Below are 19044 nucleotides of genomic sequence, written 5' to 3' on the forward strand. Positions count from 1 at the left end.
CATCTAGTAAAACAGGAGCCCGAGCAGAAGGAAAACAGAGCTCATTTCCATGAGGTTCAGCGGCAGATGGACGCACCCCTGAGAAATGGGGAGCGTTTCCCCACTGTAGTAGTCATAGTACACTGGGTCATACTTGCTGTAAGCCCTTGCCAACCCTTCCTGGGCGGGCTTGATGTCCTTCGGTCGCTGCTTGGCTTGGTCACGGTCAGACCCAGCTTCTGCGATGACTGAGGGTTGAAACACCTTCTCTGTTGACTCAAACGACCCTTCCAAATCCTCAGTCGGAGCTTGAAAAGCAGAGCGCCCTCTGGCAAAAGTGGGATATACGGGGACTCCTGCGTCAGCTGTTGTGGCTGAAATCCAGTCGCTGTAATAGGCCACTTTGGTGTAGAGAAATGGTCCGTAGCATCTCATGCCGCCCTGGCTCAGCACTCCATTCAGAACCCAGTCTCCAGTTCCCTTAGCCTGGCACATGACTGGGTTCCCTGGGTCCCCCTTGAGGAGACAAAAGGCAGGTTTCAGTCAAAACACACCAGTTTTCGTCCAACGTGTGCTCTCACTGCTCCTGTATCCCGTGGGCACCTCTATACTAATCCTAAACTGGAAGGAGGACAGATCCCACCAGCTCATTGCTTTATCTGCTCCAACAAGCCACCAGTAATTCCAGGGGCTGGCTCTTCTTAGAACACCCCCATCACCAGGGGCGGCTCTAGGGATTTTGCCACCCCAAGCACAGCTGGCAGGCTGCCTGTGGGAGGTCCTCCGAAGTCGCAGGACCAGCGGACCCTCCGCAGGCACGCCTGTGGGAGGTCCACCGAAGCCGCAGGACCAGCGGACCCTCCGCAGGCAAGCCACTGAGGGCAGCCTGCCTGCCGCCCTCACGGCGCCGGCAGAGCGCTCCCCGTGGCTTGCTGCCCCAAGCACACGCTTGGCATGCTGGGGCCTGGAGCCGCCCCTGCCCATCACAGATGAATTGCCCAGGAATCTGCTCCCCACACATCAGCATGCGGGTTGAACAGGGGCCGCATTCATGGGGTATGGCGGGGAACCCAGTTTAGTTTTCCCAGGTGAAGGCTAGTACGTGTGATGTGACAAAGCCTCAGGACAGAGGAGAGTGAAAAGTGATCTGTGGGAACTAAGGCCTTTATTATGGTCCAAGGCTGATGCGGACCCCGTATCTCATGGACAATACAGTAGCTAATTGCGGAATAGTGCGTGTGAGGGAAGTAGAGGCTGCCCCCATTCTTGCAGAGCTCAGATCCCCCTGAAGTTCGTACCCTACATCAGAGTCAGCGGCTGGATCAATAGAAGCTCCTTACCAAACATCCAGTCACGTTATCGGAGTCCTGGTGGCTGCTGCACTCGGTTGTAACGATTCTCTTCAAGGGGCAGGGATCCACATCCACTACTGAGAGCTTCCTTAGAAAGCTTGCTGCCACGTGTCTTCCTATCTGAGCCAAGAAACCAAGAGATCAGAGACCCCCCAGTCTAGGGCCTAGGAACTGGAAGTGGCAGTGCCCCAGTGCTGCATTTCTTCCTATTGTACCGTACGACTGGAGAATTGCTAACATAGTTCCTATTTTTAAAAAAGGGAAAAAAGGTGATCCGAGTAACTATAGGCCTGTTAGTTTGACATCTGTAGTATGTAAGGTCTTGGAAAAAATTTTGAAGGAGAAAGTAGTTAAGGACATTGAGGTCAATGGTAACTGGGACAAATTACAACATGGTTTTACAAAAGGTAGATCGTGCCAAACCAACCTGATCTCCTTCTTTGAGAAGGTAACAGATTATTTAGACAAAGGAAATGCAGTAGATCTAATTTACCTCGATTTTAGTAATGCATTTGACATGATTCCACATGGGGAATTATTAGTTAAATCGGAAAAGATGGGAATCAATATGAAAATCAAAAGGTGGATAAGGAACTGGTTAAAGGGGAGACTTCAATGGGTAGTACTGAAGGGTGAACTGTCAGGCTGGAAGGAGGTTACTAGTGGAGTTCCTCAGGGATCGGTTTTGGGACCAATCTTATTTAACCTTTATATTACTGACCTTGGCACAAAAAGCGGGAATGTGCTAATAAAGTTTGCGGATAACACAAAGCTGGGAGGTATTGCTAACACAGAGAAGGACCGGGATACCATACAGGAAGATCTGGATGACCTTGTAAACTGGAGTAATAGTAATAGGATGAAATTTAATAGTGAAAAGTGCAAAGTCATGCATTTAGAGATTAATAATAAGAATTTTAGTTATAAATTGGGGACACATCAGTTGGAAGTAACAGGAGGAGAAGGACCTTGGAGTATTGGTTGATCACAGGATGACTATGAGCCGCCAATGTGATATGGCCATTAAAAAAGCTAATGCAGTTTTAGGATGCATCAGGCGAGGTATTTCCAGCAAAGATAAGAAGATTAGTACCGTTATATAAGGCACTGGTGAGACCTCATCTGGAATACTGTGTGCAGTTCTGGTCTCCCATGTTTAAGAAGGATGAATTCAAACTGGAACAGGTTCAGAGACAGGCTACTAGGATGATTCGAGGAATGGAAAACCTGTCCTATGAAAGGAGACTCAAAGAGCTTGGCTTGTTTAGCCTAACCAAAAGAAGGTTGAGGGGGGATATGCTTGCTCTTTATAAATATATCAGAGGGATTAATATTAGGGAGGGAGGGGAATTATTTAAGCTTAGTACCAATGTGGAGACAAGAACAAATGGGTATAAACTGGACTGTAGCCGGCCGGTGTGGCTCCCCTGCTGCCCAGGAGAGGGCGAGCCCTGCTGGACACCTGAGTGGGTGGGGCTACAGGGCAGTGAGCTCGCCCCTCAGAGGGTCAGGTGGCAACCCAGAAGTACAAAAGCCGGCGTCAGAGCTCAGTCAGAGCCCAGCCGCTGCCAGGAGCAGACCTGCTGCAGGGAGCTCAGGACTGGGAAGCCGCCAGAGCTTCCCCGCACCCGCTACTGGGAGGACCCGCCAGAGCTTCCCCGCGCCCGCTACTGGGAGGACCCGCCAGAGCTTCCCCGCGCCGGCTACTGGGAGGACCCGCCAGAGCTTCCCCGCGCCGGCTACTGGGAGGAGCCGCCGGAGCTTCCCCACGCCGGCTACTGGGAGGACCCGCCGGAGCTTCCCCGCGCCGGCTACTGGGAGGACCCGCCAGAGCTTCCCCGCGCCGGCTACTGGGAGGAGCCGCCAGAGCTTCCCCGCGCCGGCTACTGGGAGGAGCCGCCGGAGCTTCCCCGCGCCCGCTACTGGGAGGAGCCGCCGGAGCTTCCCCGCGCCGGCTACTGGGAGGAGCCGCCGTAGCTTCCCCGCGCCGGCTACTGGGAGGAGCCGCCGTAGCTTCCCCGCGCCGGCTACTGGGAGGACCCGCCAGAGCTTCCCCGCGCCGGCTACTGGGAGGACCCGCCAGAGCTTCCCCGCGCCGGCTACTGGGAGGACCCGCCAGAGCTTCCCCGCGCCCGCTACTGGGAGGACCCGCCAGAGCTTCCCCGCGCCGGCTACTGGGAGGAGCCGCCGGAGCTTCCCCGCGCCCGCTACTGGGAGGACCCGCCAGAGCTTCCCCGCGCCGGCTACTGGGAGGACCCGCTGGAGCTTCCCCGCGCCCACTATTCGGAGGACCTGCCGGAGCTTCCCAGTCCCTGTTGTTAGCCCAAGGAACCCCCGGAGCAAGCCTGGCTGGATTTCCCGGAGGAGCTACTGGACCTACCCCCCAGCCCCGGCTGCGAGGAGCCTATGCTGGTGGACTTCCCAGGAGTTGACACCATGGAGCAGGTAGGCCCGGAGGGGGAAATTGGAAGTAGCCCGGGGGCAGCCGACCCCAGTCAGGCTGCAGATTTACCTGTGCTTATGTCAGTGTGTTGCAGTCAGGATCCCCACTGACCGTCAGTGGTGACAGCCGCTACTAGGGCCCCGGGCTGGGATGCAGTGGAGTGGGAGGGCCTGTGTCCCCCCTGCCACCCTTCCAGGAGTGGCAGACTCCCCCTCCCCCTGGCCTGAGGAGGCCATTCAGACTGGTTGTTTGCTCAGCCCCTCTTGAAGGGCTTGCGCCCTGAGTTGCTTGTTGCCCCGCCCTGAGCCAGGGCCTGGGCTTCTAGACTGTTTGTTTGCTCAGCCCTGAGCCAAAAGGGCCTGAGCTTTGCCTCTGCATTTGGTGCCCTGCCCGAACCTAGAGCTGGGCCCCCAACTAACTGTGTATTGTTGCTCAGCCCTGAGACAGAGGGCCTGAGCTCCCAACAGACTGTATATTGCCGCTCAGCCTTGCAGCAGAAGGCCTGAGCTCCTAAGTGACTGTATATTGCTGCTCAGCCCTGAGACAAAGGGCCTGAGCTCCCAAGGGACTGTATACTGTTGCTCAGCCTTGCAGCAGAGGGCCTGAGCTCCTAATTAACTGTGTGGTGTTGCTCCACCTTGCCGCAGAAGGCCAGAGCCCCCGAGTGACTGTGCATTGTCTGTGATGGGATGTTAGATGGGGTGGGATCTGAGTTACTGCAGAGAATTCTTTCCTGGGTGCTGGCTGGTGAGTCTTGCCCACGTGCTCAGGGTTTAGCTGAGCGCCATATTTGGGGTCGAGAAGGAATTTTCCTCCGGGGCAGATTGGCAGGAGCCCTGGAGGTTTTTCGCCTTCCTCTGCAGCGTGGGGCATGGGTCGCTTGCTGGTGAATTCTCTGCAGCTTGAGGTCTTCAAACCACAATTTGAAGACTTCAATAATTCAGACATAGGTTAGAGATTTGTTATTGAAGTGGATGGGTAGGATTCTGTGGCCTGCTTTGTGCAGGAGGTCAGACTAGATGATCATCATGGTCCCTTCTGACCTTAAAGTCTATGACTCTATGAATCTATTGACATGCCCAATAGGCTAAAAGGAGCGCTATCTGCTTCAGTCCAACAGGGATTAGCCTTGCTGGGTGGGCAGGGATAGGTCCCTGCACTGCCAAATGAGAGAGCTGGGTTTGAAACATGGCTCTGGCCTCTCCTTTCACCTGGGGGCACTGCACCCCCATCACCTCCATCCCAGAGACTCCGATCCAGCTGCTGTTTGCTGAGCAGAAATGGATCTAACTGAGCTCCCTGGGGAGCTCAGTTTGGCCTCCCCTAGCATGAGAGGATGTGTGGCTTTATGGTGAGGAAAAGAAAACAAAGGCCTTCGTAGTTGGGATGCTACACCATGTACCCAGACCAAAGCCCCTCACCCCACTACTAGGCACTGGATTTCATACCCTGCCCATCTTCCTTTATCTGCGAGGACCTGCAGGTGCATGAGGTGCATGCTGCCCCTGAGTGGGATCCACACAGACAAGACCTCTTGAAGAACCACAGTTACTATAAGGCAAGTCACCATTCTGGTTTCTCACCAGCTTTTCTAGCTGGAAGAAGCCAGCAGGTCTCATTGGCTTTTGCAGTCTCCCTAAAAGCACCCAGACTTTTGAATGCAGCTCTTGAGGTTTGCCCTTCTCCATGGGTGCAGTCTGGGGAACCAGGGGGGTGTTTCCCCCCTAACAGGGCCAGCCTTATTGGGGGTGCCGTAGTCCGGGGACGGGGGGGTGAGGCTCGGTGCATTTAACATAATGCACTAGGATGGGCACCTGCCAGCAGCCCCACTGACCCAACTTCCTCCTCCTCACCCCCCAGCAGCCCAGAGTGACAGTCCTAGTGGAGCCCACGCTGCTGTGTGTCTCTGTGTGGTGTGACGGGGAAGCAGCCTCCCCTCATTAGCAGCTGCAGCAGCAAGGTGGCCACCGCAGCACCAGGAGGCACTAGAAAAGCAGCAGCATCAAGTCCTGCTGGTGCCAGAGCGGCCACAGCTCCCACACTCAGGTCGCTACAGCGGACAGCGGCTGCCGGGGCTACCCTGCTAAACCAGCAGCCCAGGTAATGCGCAGCCTGCCGCAGCCAGAGCACCCGCCCCTCCAGGCAGGAGAGAACCAGCGAGCCAGGGGGACTGGCTTCAGCGTGTGTGTGTGTGCATACGTCCGTCTGTCCCCCTCACGGTCCCATTGGCCTGGCTAGAGCTGTCCCCCCAAATATAGCAGTCAAACTTAGCCTGTGCCCTTTTCTAGGACAGGTCACCCAGGAAAAGGAAGGGGTTACCTGCAGTGGGGTGAAGCCACCCTGACACCCAACAGTTCTCCAGGGTGTCTGCGGTGAGGTTCCTGCTGGGGAAGCAGATGGGCTGAACAGCATCACTGAACTTTACGGGGGTGGCCGTTTTCAGCAGGGCAATGTTCTTGTCCAGCGTGATTGTGTTGAAGTCTTCGTGCGGAATGATGGTGCTGATTGAGTACTGCGACTGTGGCTTCCTCTGCGTGTTCATGTCTGTTATACCAACCCCGGCGAAAGCCGGCTGCCTAAAGAAAGAGACCAGAGGAGCCTTAGATGTGCAAAGAGCTCCGGGAACTGAGAGCCCCTTGGCAGTGGGAATTTGATAGCTCAGTGGGTGCAGGGTGACAACAGTTCCCAGAAGACTTGAGGCCACTAGGCAAGGCAGTTTATACTGGTGCAAAGCCAGTGCGAGACCAGAATCGGGCTCCATGCCTTTGATTTGGTGGCTCAGGGTCCAGATCCCAGCACAGCTCAGGAGGGAGATGTGTGCAAAGGTGATTTTTATGCCCATCCCACCAGACCTGGGTGGCCCAGCCCGTCTGGTCCCTCAGACGTGTAGTCCAAGGACTGCTGTAAATTGCACAGCCTGTAGGGACTATTCTGGCAGTAGGGAGACATTGGCTACCCACATGCGCCCCCTACCCCCGTTTCCCTTAGCCATGCCTCCTACAGCAGGGGGATGGAGCGGGGAGGGCACAGATGCCATAGCAGCTCTGATACCCAGGGATTCCTCCACTGCCAGCTTTACACCATCAGAGCGCTACATCAGAGGGGAGGATTGGGGCCTAGTTGTACTGTGTCTGGGAGGGGCAGGCTGAAATGCTGAGCATCTGCTGACTGAACGCTGGCACGCTGTAGGTGGACACTGTGTGGCCAGCAGCTGGGTGGCATGTGCAGGGAACGGGTAGAAGGCAGCCCAGGAAAAGAGGCTGGGTGCCAGCTTTCTGTCCCTTGTCGCTGAGTGAGGGAGAAGGAAAGAGAGGAAGCCTCACAATCCCTTGCCTGGCCTTCCAAACCAGAGCAGATCTTCTCAGAGGACTAAACACGTGAGCGGCTGAAAGATGGGAAGAAGAGCCCAGTGCAAACAGCGGCGGTGCGCAATTAACCGTGTGCATAGGGCTGTCTCCGTTTCACTGGAAGTTCATTACAGCCGCAGCCTCGCTACGAGCAGCCCCAGCTACTCGGCAGTCAGAGATAATTTAATCTTCCGATTGGCTCAGTTCCTGGTCTTTTTCTACAGCAAAGCCTGCCTGTCAAGGCTGTGCCAGGGGGCTGGTTCAGAACATGGAAGGTAACGCACTGAGGAACTGAGTGCTCCTGGCAGCCTCTGTCCAAGGAGGACCTCTGAGAAGCGGCGTCCTCCAGAGTTGAGAGCAAGGCCGCACCATAAGGGAGAGCGCCATGGCACGTCATACCTTGTCTGAAAACTGGATGCAGCGCTCAGGATCCAGTGCTCACTCAGGATGGAGCCAAAGGCCAGGTGGTTGTGTTGTAGGTCCTGTATTGACACCACCCAGGGGAATTCCCCCACAGCTGCAAACGCCTGCATGGAACTAGATGGTGCCAAGTTCCTCTGTGTACCACATCCTGCAAAGCAAATGGAGGGCACAGTCCCTCTGGGGCTCTTTCGGGACCCGACAGACCTGTGCTTCCCAGTCTATTACCATCCTCTCCTCTCTACTTTTCCTCCATTAATACCTCATCCTTTCCTCTGCTTCACTTGCACTCTACCTCCCTTCTCCCACCCTGGCCTCTGTCGTCTCATTCGCTAGCGAGTGGCTGCCACTGGTGCCTCCTGAGATCTGAGCAAGCCCGTCAAGCAGCGCCACCGTCCCATGAGTACCAGCTGTCCAAATTGCTGACCTCACTTGGGGCTGATTCAGGCAGGGCCCAGTCTCCATCACCCTTGGGAGCAAGCTGAAGGCACTGACTGGGGAGGGGAGTGCAATGGTCAGGTCGCGGTGACGGGTTGGATCACAGAAACCCCCTTGGGGCTGCCAACTGATGTGCCAAGACCACTTCTGCCCCTGCTTTCCCTGCCAGCCTGGGACTCCAGAGCCCTGCCTGGTTGCGCCAGACATGCTTGTCAGCCACAAACACAGACCTGGATCTGAACCACGTCCCACAAACTGCAGGCTTAACTGAAAGCCGCTTAAGAAATGTTCCTATCTTTTAACACTCAGATGCCCAACTCCCAATGGGGTCCAAGCCCCAAATAAATCTGTTTTACCCTGTATAAAACAGGGTAAAACAGATTTATACAGGGTAAACTCATAAATTGTCCGTCATCTGTAACACTGATAGAGAGAGATGCACAGCTGTTTGCCTGCCCTCCCCAGGTATTAATCGATACTCTGGGTTAAATAAGTAAAAAGTGATTTTATTAAATACAGAAAGTAGGGTTTAAGTGGTTCCAAGTAGTAACAGACAGAACTTTTACCAAGTAAAATAAAATAAAACACTCAAGTCTAAGCCTAATACAGTAATAAAACTGAATACAGATAAAACTCTCACCCTCAGATGTTTCAATACGTTTCTTTCACAGACTGGCTGCCTTCCTAGTCTGGGCACAATCCATTCCCCTGGTACAGCCCTTGTTCCAGCTCAGGTGGTAAAAGATGGTTACTCACCTTTGTAACTGTTCTTCGAGATGTGTTGCTCATATCCATTCCAGTTAGGTGTGTGCGCCGTGCGTGCATGTTCGTCGGAAGATTTTTACCCTAGCAACACTCGGTGGGTCGGCTGGGCGCCCCCTGGAGTGGCGCTGCTATGGCGCCGGATGTATACCCCTGCCAACCCAGCCACCCTTCAGTTCCTTCTTGCCAGCTACTCCGACAGTGGGGAAGGAGGGCGGGTGTGGAATGGATATGAGCAACACATCTCGAAGAACAACAGTTACAAGGGTGAGTAACCGTCTTTTCTTCTTCGAGTGCTTGCTCATATCCATTCCAGTTAGGTGAATCCCAAGCCTTACCTAGGCGGTGGGGTCGGAGTGAAATGTGGTGGAATGTAAAACTGCTGAGCCAGAGGCTGCAGCATCTCTTGACTGTTGAACCAGAGCATAATGCGAAGCAAAGGCATGGACCGAGGACCATGGAGCTGTGCGACAGATCTCGTGGATAGGTACACGAGCCAGCAAGGTGGCAGATGAAGCCTGAGCCCTGGTAGAATGCACGGTGATGTGGCTTGGGGAAATATGAGCCAAATCATAACAAGTGCGGATGCATGCCATCACCCAAGATGAGATCCTCAGAGGAAACGGGTAGGCCTATCCTTCGGTCTGCTACCACGATAGAGAGTTGGGGGGTTTTACGAAATGGTTTTGTCCGCGCAATAAAAAATGCAAGCACTCTATGGATGTCCAGGGAGTGCAATTGTTGCTCCCATTGTGTTGAGTGTGGTTAACATGAAAGGCCGAAACCACCTTAGGGAGGAAAGCCGGGTGTGGTTGTAACTGCACCTTGTCTTTGTGGAACAGTGTATGGCAGAACCACCGTAAGAGACCTGAGCTAGGAGACTCGTCTGGCCGATGTAATGGCTATGAGGAAAGCTGTCTTCCAAGACAGGTATGGCAGCGAGCAGGTCGCTAACGGCTCGAATGGGGGAGACATAAGTCTGGTTAAAACCATGTTGAGGTCCCAGGTTGGGGCTGGGTGGTGTACTTGAGGGTATAAGCGCTCCAAGCCCTTGAGGAACCTCGAAACCATAGAGTGTGAGAACACGGAGCGCCCACCTTAGCCTGGTGGAAGGTAGAGATGGCTGCCAAGTGTACCCTCAGCGATGACACCACTAGGCCCTGCTGTTTTAGGCCAGGGATAGTCCAAAATAGAGGGGATGGAGACCTCAGTAGGAGTAAGATCAAGCGTTTCGCACCTGTAGGAGAAACGCTTCCACTCGGCCAGGTACGTTGACCAGGTGGAAGGTTTGCTGCTACCTCTGTTTAGCCATGCAGCAGCCACACCGTGAGGTGAAGAGACTGCAGGTCCGGGTGGCGAAGCCTGCCATGGTCCTAAGTTATGAGGTCTGGGTGGAGCGGCAGGGTAATTGGGTTGGCTGTCGACAGGTTGAGCAACATAATGTATCAGTGCTGCCTGGATGATCATAATGATGCGCGCTCTGCCCTTGTGGAGTTTCAGCAGGACCCTATGAATCAGTGGGAATGGTGGGAAGGAATAAAGGAGTTGGCCCTTCCACGGCATCAGGAAAGCGTCCGAGATCGATCCCGGGGAGAGACCTTGGAAGGAGCAGAACATCTGGCATGTCCTGTTCTCGCTGTAAGCGAACAAGGTCTATGTGGGGAAAAAATCCCCACTTCTGGAAAACAGAATGCATTACATCAGGGCAGATCGACCACTTGTGAGACAGGAACGACCTGCTGAGTCAATGCGCCAAGGCGTTCCGAACGCCTGGGAGAAAGGACGCTACCAGATTTATTGAGTGGGCTATGCAAAAGTCCCAGAGATGGATGGCCTCCTGACAAAAGGGGGAGGACCATGTCCTTCCCTGGTTGTTTATGTAGCACATGGCCGTTGTGTTGGCTGTAAACACTGAGACACCACGGCCTCGCAGCTGCTGCTGGAACCCTTGGCACACCAGGCGGACTGCTCTCATTTTTGGACATTTATGTGGAATGCCAGCTCCTGAGAAGACCAAAGGCCTTAAGCTCGAAGGTGACTAAGGTGAGCACCCCAGCCGAGAGATGACACGTCCGTCGCCAGGGACATTGAGGGCTGGGGCGGATGGAACGGCATCCCTCCCCACACCAGGGAGGGAGTTAGCCACCATTCTAGGGAGCCTAGAGTGCTCGAGGGAATGGTGACTATCGTGACCATTGGGTCCCTGTCTGGGCGGTACACCGAGTTGAGCCAAACTTGGAGAGGACGGAGGCGGAGCCTGGCGTGTTTGGTTACAAACTTGCAGGCAGCCATGGGACCCAGGAGACCAAGACAAGTGCGAGCCGAGGTCGTTGGGAAACTCTGCAGACCTCGGATGATTGTTGCCATCACCTGAAACCGCGGCTGTGGTAAGCAGGCTCCGGCTAGATTGGAGTCCAGGATAGCGCCTATGAAGTCTAACCTCTACGTGGGAACCAGAGTGGATTTTTCTATTGTGATCATCAGGCCTAGATGTGTGAATAGGTCCTTGACAATGCCCACATGCTGAGAGATTTGTGTCTTGGAGTCTCCTCGGATAAGCCAATCGTCCAGATACGGAAAAACGCATATCCGACGTTGGCGGAGGTAGGTGGCGACTACGGCCATACACTTGGTCAATACCCATGGGGGTGTAGAAAGGCCAAACAGCAGGATCGTAAACTGGAAGTACTGACGGTTGGCTAGAAAGTGGAGGTATCTCCTGTGCGGAGGGAAGATGGCGATGTGAAAGTCCGCGTCCTTCATATCGAGGGCGGCATACCAGTCTCCAGGATCCAAGGACAGGATAATGGTTCCTAGGGATATTATGCGGAACTTCAAGCTTATCATAAACAGGTTGGGTCCTCGGAGGTCTAGGATAGGTCTGAGACCTCTGTTCGACTTGGAGATTAGGGAATAACGGGAGTAAAACCCCTTGCCCCTTTCATCCATCGGCGTCTGCACCTCTTGTAAGAGGAATTGCTCGTGAGAGGGATCCCTGAAGAGGGACAGGGTTGGAACAAATTGGAGGTGGTACCCATACTCCACCGTGCGTAGGACCCAGCGATCTGAAGTTAACTGGGACTCCGCCAGGAGGAAGTAGGAGTGGGATCCCGGCCTGTAACTGGTACGCTGCCCTCGGGCGCACCTTCGAAAGTTTGTCTTTGGTCCCAGTGGTGGTTGCGAGGGACCTTGATCTTGGCCCTCTTGGGGTCCTGATGGTCGTCTGCGACCACCTCGGCCGCACCGCCTGCCAAAGTCCTGTCTGTGGCTAGGCACAGAGTACGGCGGTGTGGCTGGTGACAGAAAGGCCTGCGTTTGGTCAGCGGCGTATGCACGCCGAGAGAGTGCATTATGACCCTGTTGTCCTTCAGGCTTTGCAGTCTGGGGCAGTCGTTTCCACAAAGAGGCCTTTACCGTGAAATGGTAAGTCCTGAATGGTATACTGCAGCTCCAGCGGGAGGTTTGAAACCTGAAGCCATGAGATGCGCCTCATGGCAACACCTGAGGCCAGAGTCCTGGCTGCTGAGTCTGCTGCATCCAACGAGGCCTGGAGGGAAGTTCTGGCCACCTTTTTCCCTTCCTCCAAGAGGGCAGCGAACTCTTGGCGGGAGTCTTGAGGGAGAAGCTCCATAAACTTACCCAACGCCACGCAGGTGTTATAATTATAGCGGCTAAGCAAGGCTTGTTGATTTGCCACCCAGAGCTGTAAGGCCCCTGCAGAGTACACCTTGTGGCTGAGTAGGTTCATTCGCCTAGCCTCCTTCGATTTTGGGGCTGGCGCCTGCTGGCCATGCCGTTCCCTCTCCTTAAAGGACTGAACGACTAGTGAGCAAGGAGAAGGACGGAGATACAAGTAGTCGTACCCTTCAGAGGGCACCATATATTTACGCTTGACTCCCCTGGCTGCAAGAGGGATAGAGGCTGGGGACTGCCATATAGTATCGGCATTCGCCTGGATGGTCCGAATAAACGGGTAGGGCCCCTCTAGCGGGGCATCCGGTGATAGAATGTCCACTACCAGGTCTTCTACCTCTGGGACCTCCTCCACCTGGAGGTCCATATTGAGTGCTACCCTCCTTAGGAGGTCCTGATGGGCTCTCAGGTTGTTGGTGGGCACATCAGAATCGCGGTCCTGAGCATAAGAGCTGTCTGCGTGGGATGACACTGATGCGTGTCTGGATGGCCATGGAGGTGCTGAAAAGCTACGGGCAGAGGCTCTGTCACTATCGGACCTTGCCCAACTCGGCACTGGGAGGCGTACTGGTACCTGGAACGAGATCCGGACCTGCGGCCAGAGCGGTGCCAGGAGGTCGACCGAGATCTCGAGGCCGGGAGCGGCTACGGGAGTCACAGTGCCTGTAGCGGTGCTGGGAGCTGGAACGGTGCCGAGAGTAGTGGGTCAGCGAACGGGATACCGACCGGTGCGGCGAGTGCGACCGGTACCGAGGAGGAGAACAGCACTGGGACTGCAAGTGGCGTCGGGAGCAAGAGTGCTGACAAGACCTGGAGCGTCTGCGGGACCGTGATCATGAACGGTGCCGCTCTGCTGTGCTGACAGAGGATGGTCTTATCAAGGGAGGCTTGCCGAGAGACTGTATTACCCGCACCGGCGGTGCCGGGGGTTCAGGCAGCATCAACTCTGTCATGGCAATGAGATCCCTCGCCGCTGGGAATGTCTCCGGCGTGGAGGGAACAGCAAGCTCAACCACAGCGCATACCGGGGAGCTGTCAGGCACCGGATTCGACGGCCCTCATGGGACCGGGATCGACGGTGCCGACGTCGTTGGTGCCTCAGCAGGTGTTGATGTCGGGCGATCCGACTTAGACAGGCTTTCTGGCTGCGGTGCAGTTGGCACAGAAGCAGCAGGAGCAGGGAGCTCAACCATGGCGCGCGCCGGGGAGCTGTCGGGCACTGGATTCTATGGCCCTTGTGGGATCGGGATCGACAGTGCCGACGTCGTCGGTGCCGGGTGATCCGACTTAGACGAGCTCTCAGGCTGCGGTGCAGTTGGCACAGAAGCAGCAGGCGCAGTAAGCTCAACCACGGCGCGTGCCGGGGAGCTGTCAGGCACTGGATTTGGCGGCCCTGTGGGACTGGAATCGACAGTGCCGACGTCATCGGTGCCTCTGCAGGTGTCGGTGCCGGGCGATCTGACTTAGACGAGTTCTCTGGCTGCGGTGCAGTTGGCACAGAAGCAGCAGGAGCAGGGAGCTCAACCACGGCATGTGCCGAAGAGCTGTCAGGCACTGGATTCGATGGCCCCGTGGGACCGGAATCGATGGTGCCGACGTCATTGGTGCCTCTGCAGGTGTCGGTGCCAGGCGATCTGACTTAGACGAGTTCTCTGGCTGCGGTGCAGTTGGCACAGAAGCAGCAGGAGCAGGGAGGTCAACCACGGCACGTGCCGAGGAGCTGTCAGGCACTGGATTCGATGGCCCCATGGTGCCTCTGCAGGTGTCAGTGCTGGGCGACTCGACTTAGATGGTGCCGACGTCATCGGTGCCTCTGCAGGTGTCAGTGCTGGGCGACTCGACTTAGATGAGCTCTCTGGCTGCGGTGCAGTTGGCATGGAAGCAGGAGGAGTCTTAGGTTTTCTTGACCTCGGAGAGAGGGAGTGGTGCCGAGTCGATGTCAGTGCCAGCGACGGCTGGTGCTGAGAGGCCTTGACAGTACCGGTGTGGTCCGGTGCCGAGGAGGCGCTTCTGCCCGCCAAGTGACCAGCGCTCGGTGCCGAAGGCGGAGGGGTAAGTGAAAGTCCCGCTCCTTTTTGTTCTCGGCTTAAAAGCCTTGCAAATGGGGCACTTAGCTGTCAAGTGCGATTCCCCGAGGCGCTTCAAACAGGAGTCATGCGGATCTCCTGTCTGCATCGGCTTGTGGCAGGCCGAGCCCGGTTTGAAACCCGGTGAGCCGGGCATGGGCTCCGGCACCGGGTGCCGGGAAGGGCCTACTCCCCGAACCCCGCTAACTATTACTAAACTAACTATGCTGGTAAAGAAAAAACGTGTGTGTGTGTGTGTGTGTGTGTGTGTGTGTGTGTGTGTGTGTGTGTGTGTGTGTGTGTGTGTGTGTGTGTAAAAGGATTATAACTATATAACTATATACACAATAACAAACGAGAACTACGAGTAGCTAGGGAGGTGGAGGTCAGCTAAGCCGCGCTCCACTGTTCCAACGACCGACACGGGCGATAAGAAGGAACTGAAGGGTGGCTGGGTCGGCAGGGGTATATTTCCGGGGCCATAGCGGTGCCACTCCAGGGGGCGCCCAGCCGACCCATCGAGTGTTGCTAGGGTAAAAATCTTCCGACGAACGTGCACACGGCGTGCACACACCTAACTGGAATGGATATGAGCAAGCACTCGAAGAAGAACTAGGGGATTTCTCATGACTGCAGCCCCCTTTGTTCTGTTCCACCCCCTTATATGGCTTTGGCACAAGTTGGGAATCTTATCTCTCTGGGTGCCACCCCCTCTCCCTCTTCTAAATGGAAAAGCACCAGGTTTAAGATGGATTCCAGTTCAGGTGACATGATCACGTCACTGTAAGACTCCAAGCCTTCATTCCTCCCAGCCGGACTCACAGGAAGGCCTGCCTGCAAACAGAGCCATCTACAGTCAATTGTCCTGGCTGATGAGAGCCATCGAGATTCCAAACCACCATTAATGGCCCACACTTTACATAATTACAATAGACCCTGAGTTATATTTCATATTTATAGTTTTAGATACAAGAGTGATACATTTATACAAATAGGATGACCACACTCAGTAGATTATCAGCTTTGTAATGATACCGTACAACAGACCTTTTGCATGAAGCATATTCCAGTTACATTATATTCATACTCATTAGCATATTTTCATAAAATCATATAGAGTGCAACATCCCAGTCGCATCTTCCAGACACAACTTCACTCACCAGCTGCCGGGGAGTGTGAAATGCACAGCCATAGCAGTACCAGGCCTCTCATCCTACTGCCCTGGCAAAGAGATGGAACCGTCTGGCCCAGACCCCTAGGGAAACCACAGAACAATTCCTCCTGCCATCACTTGCCTGGTGCACCTTGGCTGCCTAGACCATCCCGGCATCGCCTCAGCCCCTGCAAAGGCAGCCACACAGCGAGGGGATGGGTTGTTAGTGTTTCCTCCTGCTAGGAGGCCCAGGCATCTGTTTGTCCCCCAGGCCGAGTTGGAAACGATGTTTTCTCCCCAGCGCCATCCCAGCTCTGCATCCTTCCCACACTCGGGCTCTGCACATCCTGATGTCCACCATGCGGCCTTGCTGCGGCTCAGCGGTGAAGCCAGGGCCAACCAGTGCTGGACTCGCCCGGCTGGTCAGGGGCTGCACAGACCAAGAGGCAGGGCCTACTGCATCGTGTTCATTCTTACAGAAATCAGCTCCCGCTGGTGGCTGCCTGACTCCAGCGTATTCTCCATGAGCTCTGATCATCTTCAGCTCCCCGTTCCTTCTCCCCTCCCCCTCACCTCAGCCAGACTCTGGCTTCTTCACCTACAGAGTCTCCAAAACCCCAGCCTTCCCTCTCCATCCCACTTGCCAAAACCCTGGGGCTATTCTTGCCATTGGCTAGTGTGAGCCTCAATTTCCCAGCAGAGAACAGAACCCCAGCTACTTCCACCCCCACCTTTCCCCCGCTGCCAGCGTTCGCCCTGGTCTCCTCTGCATCGTTCTCTCTGCAGCTGCTTTACCCAGGGAGAAGGTTCGTCACTTGGCCTCGCAAGCCCTTGCTTCCTGAAGTCATTGTTAGTCTGGGCTGAGCCAAGGAGCAAGGCTGGCAGGGTTCTGATGCTGCATAATCAGCCACTGTTAGATCACTGTTGCTATGGCATCTCCAGCCACGCTTAGGGAGGAAGCTAACGCGAGCCAGTTGGACACCCCAGTGCCCCAGGGTAGCTCAGTGAGCAGCCTGGGGCTTGGCTACAGGACCAGGAAGCATGAATATCCCCAAACAATTCTATTTGGATTAGCATTAGGTACAATCCCCCCCATCCAAATAGAGACCAGCACCACGGGCTGGTATTCAGTGCCTATTTGCAGTGTGCAGCCAGCCAGTGAGGCTCTCATCCTGCACGGGGTTGTGTGGAAGGGATCTTTTTTCATTCCCATCAAAGAGCGGTTTGAAAGTGGTAGGGCCAGCCCACAGCTTAGCACTGCCACCCCAGAGACTGGGATGTGACTCATGATCCCTGGGGCAGGTACTGATCCCAGCGACGTTGGTGTGAATGCAGAGCTCACTCCATTACCCGCCTGAAGGAACTTAATTCACACTGCTTCGTGGGAACGGAGATCAGACAGCAACCTTGGAGGCAAAGGGTGTCTCTTCTGTAATTCATCGACAGGCACCCTGGCAGAGTAAGGCGTAGAAATGAGATGATGCTCCAAAGTGAATCCTTTGCCCAGTCCTCCAACAGGAAGGATGGCGTGTTTAAAACAGCCTTGACTGGTGGGTTTAAAGCAGGGGGAAAGGACCCTTAAAATGGGGCCCCTTCTTGCCTCCTCCACCGGCTTCCTGTGTGAACTCAGAGTCATTTCTGCTCAATTCAGCTACTAAAATAAGCATCTGCTGCACTTTATCTCAGCTGCGGTCACTCAGCTGGAATCTATCCCATCTCATGCATCACCCACAGAGCGATTTAGTAAATTCCAACCTGCTTATTGAAGGCAGTGGGGGTGCATGGATGTAACAAAGGGCAGAAAATTTGGCTGGCAGCATCTTTATTGGTGGTGGTGATGAGCAAGAAGGAAAGAATCCAGCTTGACTCTGCCATGCTAGGCTCAGTGGGCTGGCAATCAAACTTTTAAACTCAGCACATTACAGAAACCATGGACAAATCCAGAGCCCCATGGTGCCATTTCTAGAGTCACTTGTCAGAGTAGGCCTGTGCTGTGATGGATACTTCTGGGGGATCTGCCAGAGGGGAAGTGTTTACCAAATTGTTGCATTTATGGAGTGTCTCTATTGGTGGAATCAGGGTGCAACATCTCTGTATATGTCCTTAAGGGAAGCTCAGCATTTCACAAGGCCGAGGAGATGCGTCTTTTAAACTCTCATTGCCGCTTCTACGCTGGCTGAGCAGGCGGGAGCATGGCTTGCTGCTTTGTAAGCGGAGAGACTGCCTTGAGGTTAGAGGGAGAGGATGCTGTCTCCGTGAGCAGCAGTTGAGTCTGCAGACCACCAAATTAAACTGAGCCGTTTTAGCCTCACAGCTGAGCTGTGACAGAAGCAGCTCCTCACGCAGGGACAATGCAAAGCCCAGAGCAGCTTGTTCATGTACAGGGCTGTGTAAGCAGCCTCCTCAGCAACCGAAGGATCATTGCCGTGCCAGAGTTTGGGTCAGGCCCTGCCTCAGGCCACAGTTTACTAGTTAAACTGATCACACAAGCAAAAGACCCAAATAAAGCAGGTCTTTTGCCCCACATGGGCTCGAATGCCCAGAGACTTTCCCCTCCCCTTTCCCAGCCCCTCCAGTCCTTGCTCGGACCCCAGCATACCTATAGATCTCATTCATGAGGTGATCTGCCTAGGGACCACTTACTAGCTAGAGTCTTTCCTCTGCTCCAGCAATCTGCTCCCTGCAATTCTCTGGCTCAGCTGAGCGCTCACTGGCCTTTAAAGACCCAGGTGCTCTTAGGGGATCGCCTGACCCCTAGCCCCACAGCTTCCTCTAGGAGGCAGCGAGCTGATCAGTCACAGGTGGGGCTGGGTTCTTCTTCCCTTAAAGGGCTGGTCACACTGTGACAGGCTGTTATAAATGTCTTTAAAAGAATGGGCCTCTGCCTTGTCTCAACTAGGATTTTGCATGGAGACCACACACAGGACCATCGCCAGCTAGCTTCTGAGATGCATTCATTTGGTTTTCCACCTGGCAAAATAAATGCAGCCATTTTACTTACCACATTTGACAGGACAAAAATCTTGATTAAGTTAACGAAACAAAGTGAGACATTTAAAATCTGGTTTCTACTTATTTCCCAGAACTCTGTCCCCTGTTGTGCAGAGTTGTACAGCTGTGCCCTGCCTCTTAAATTATTGGCTCTGTGAGGCTGCTTTGCATCTCTAGATTAAAATCACATCCCCCTCACTGCTGGCCTTACCACCGAGAAACATTGCTCCTGGTGACCTTTAAGGGCAGATCTCGGATACAGCCCCTTGTGATTCACCTCTGAAGTCTTGGCAAGGTGCCCTGCAGAAATGCCTCCATGAGCAGTTTCTCATGCTGCTTGGTGACTTCCAGCAAGTTTTACAGATGGAAGCATTCGGCCTGCAGGCAAGCCAGGAACCG

The 19044-nt window shown here is 54.6% G+C and overlaps 1 protein-coding gene across 2 annotated transcripts; it reads right to left on the reverse strand.

Annotated features, from left to right (window-relative positions):
* Window positions 1-3: 3 nt before the first annotated feature.
* On the reverse strand, window positions 4-16454 carry PRSS54 (serine protease 54). Of its 2 annotated transcripts, none has more exons than XM_050922998.1 (4): window positions 16386-16454; window positions 6094-6350; window positions 1320-1447; window positions 4-495 (listed from the first exon to the last, which is right to left on the reverse strand). In XM_050922998.1, the coding sequence occupies exons 1-4, from the start codon at window positions 16424-16426 to the stop codon at window positions 4-6; spliced, it is 918 nt and encodes a 305-aa protein (XP_050778955.1). In that variant the 5' UTR covers window positions 16427-16454. The 2 variants fall into 2 exon arrangements, with proteins under 2 accessions (XP_050778955.1, XP_050778956.1); XM_050922999.1 differs by lacking the exon at window positions 16386-16454 and adding an exon at window positions 15662-15910.
* Window positions 16455-19044: the final 2590 nt, after the last annotated feature.

This window comes from Gopherus flavomarginatus, chromosome 14 (assembly GCF_025201925.1).
Source record: "Gopherus flavomarginatus isolate rGopFla2 chromosome 14, rGopFla2.mat.asm, whole genome shotgun sequence".
NCBI classification, from domain to species: Eukaryota; Metazoa; Chordata; order Testudines; family Testudinidae; genus Gopherus; species Gopherus flavomarginatus.

Excerpts from the sequence above, each read along its gene's own strand:
- PRSS54 (XM_050922998.1), bottom strand. The coding sequence starts at position 16,426 with ATGCAGAGGAGACCAGGGCGAACGCTGGCAGCGGGGGAAAG. Across the intron at positions 6,351-16,385 it reads ACGCTGGCAGCGGGGGAAAG|GCAGCCGGCTTTCGCCGGGG; the intron begins GTGGGGGTGGAA and ends CTCTTTCTTTAG. Across the intron at positions 1,448-6,093 it reads GTGGCTTCACCCCACTGCAG|GAAGACACGTGGCAGCAAGC; the intron begins GTAACCCCTTCC and ends TGGCTCAGATAG.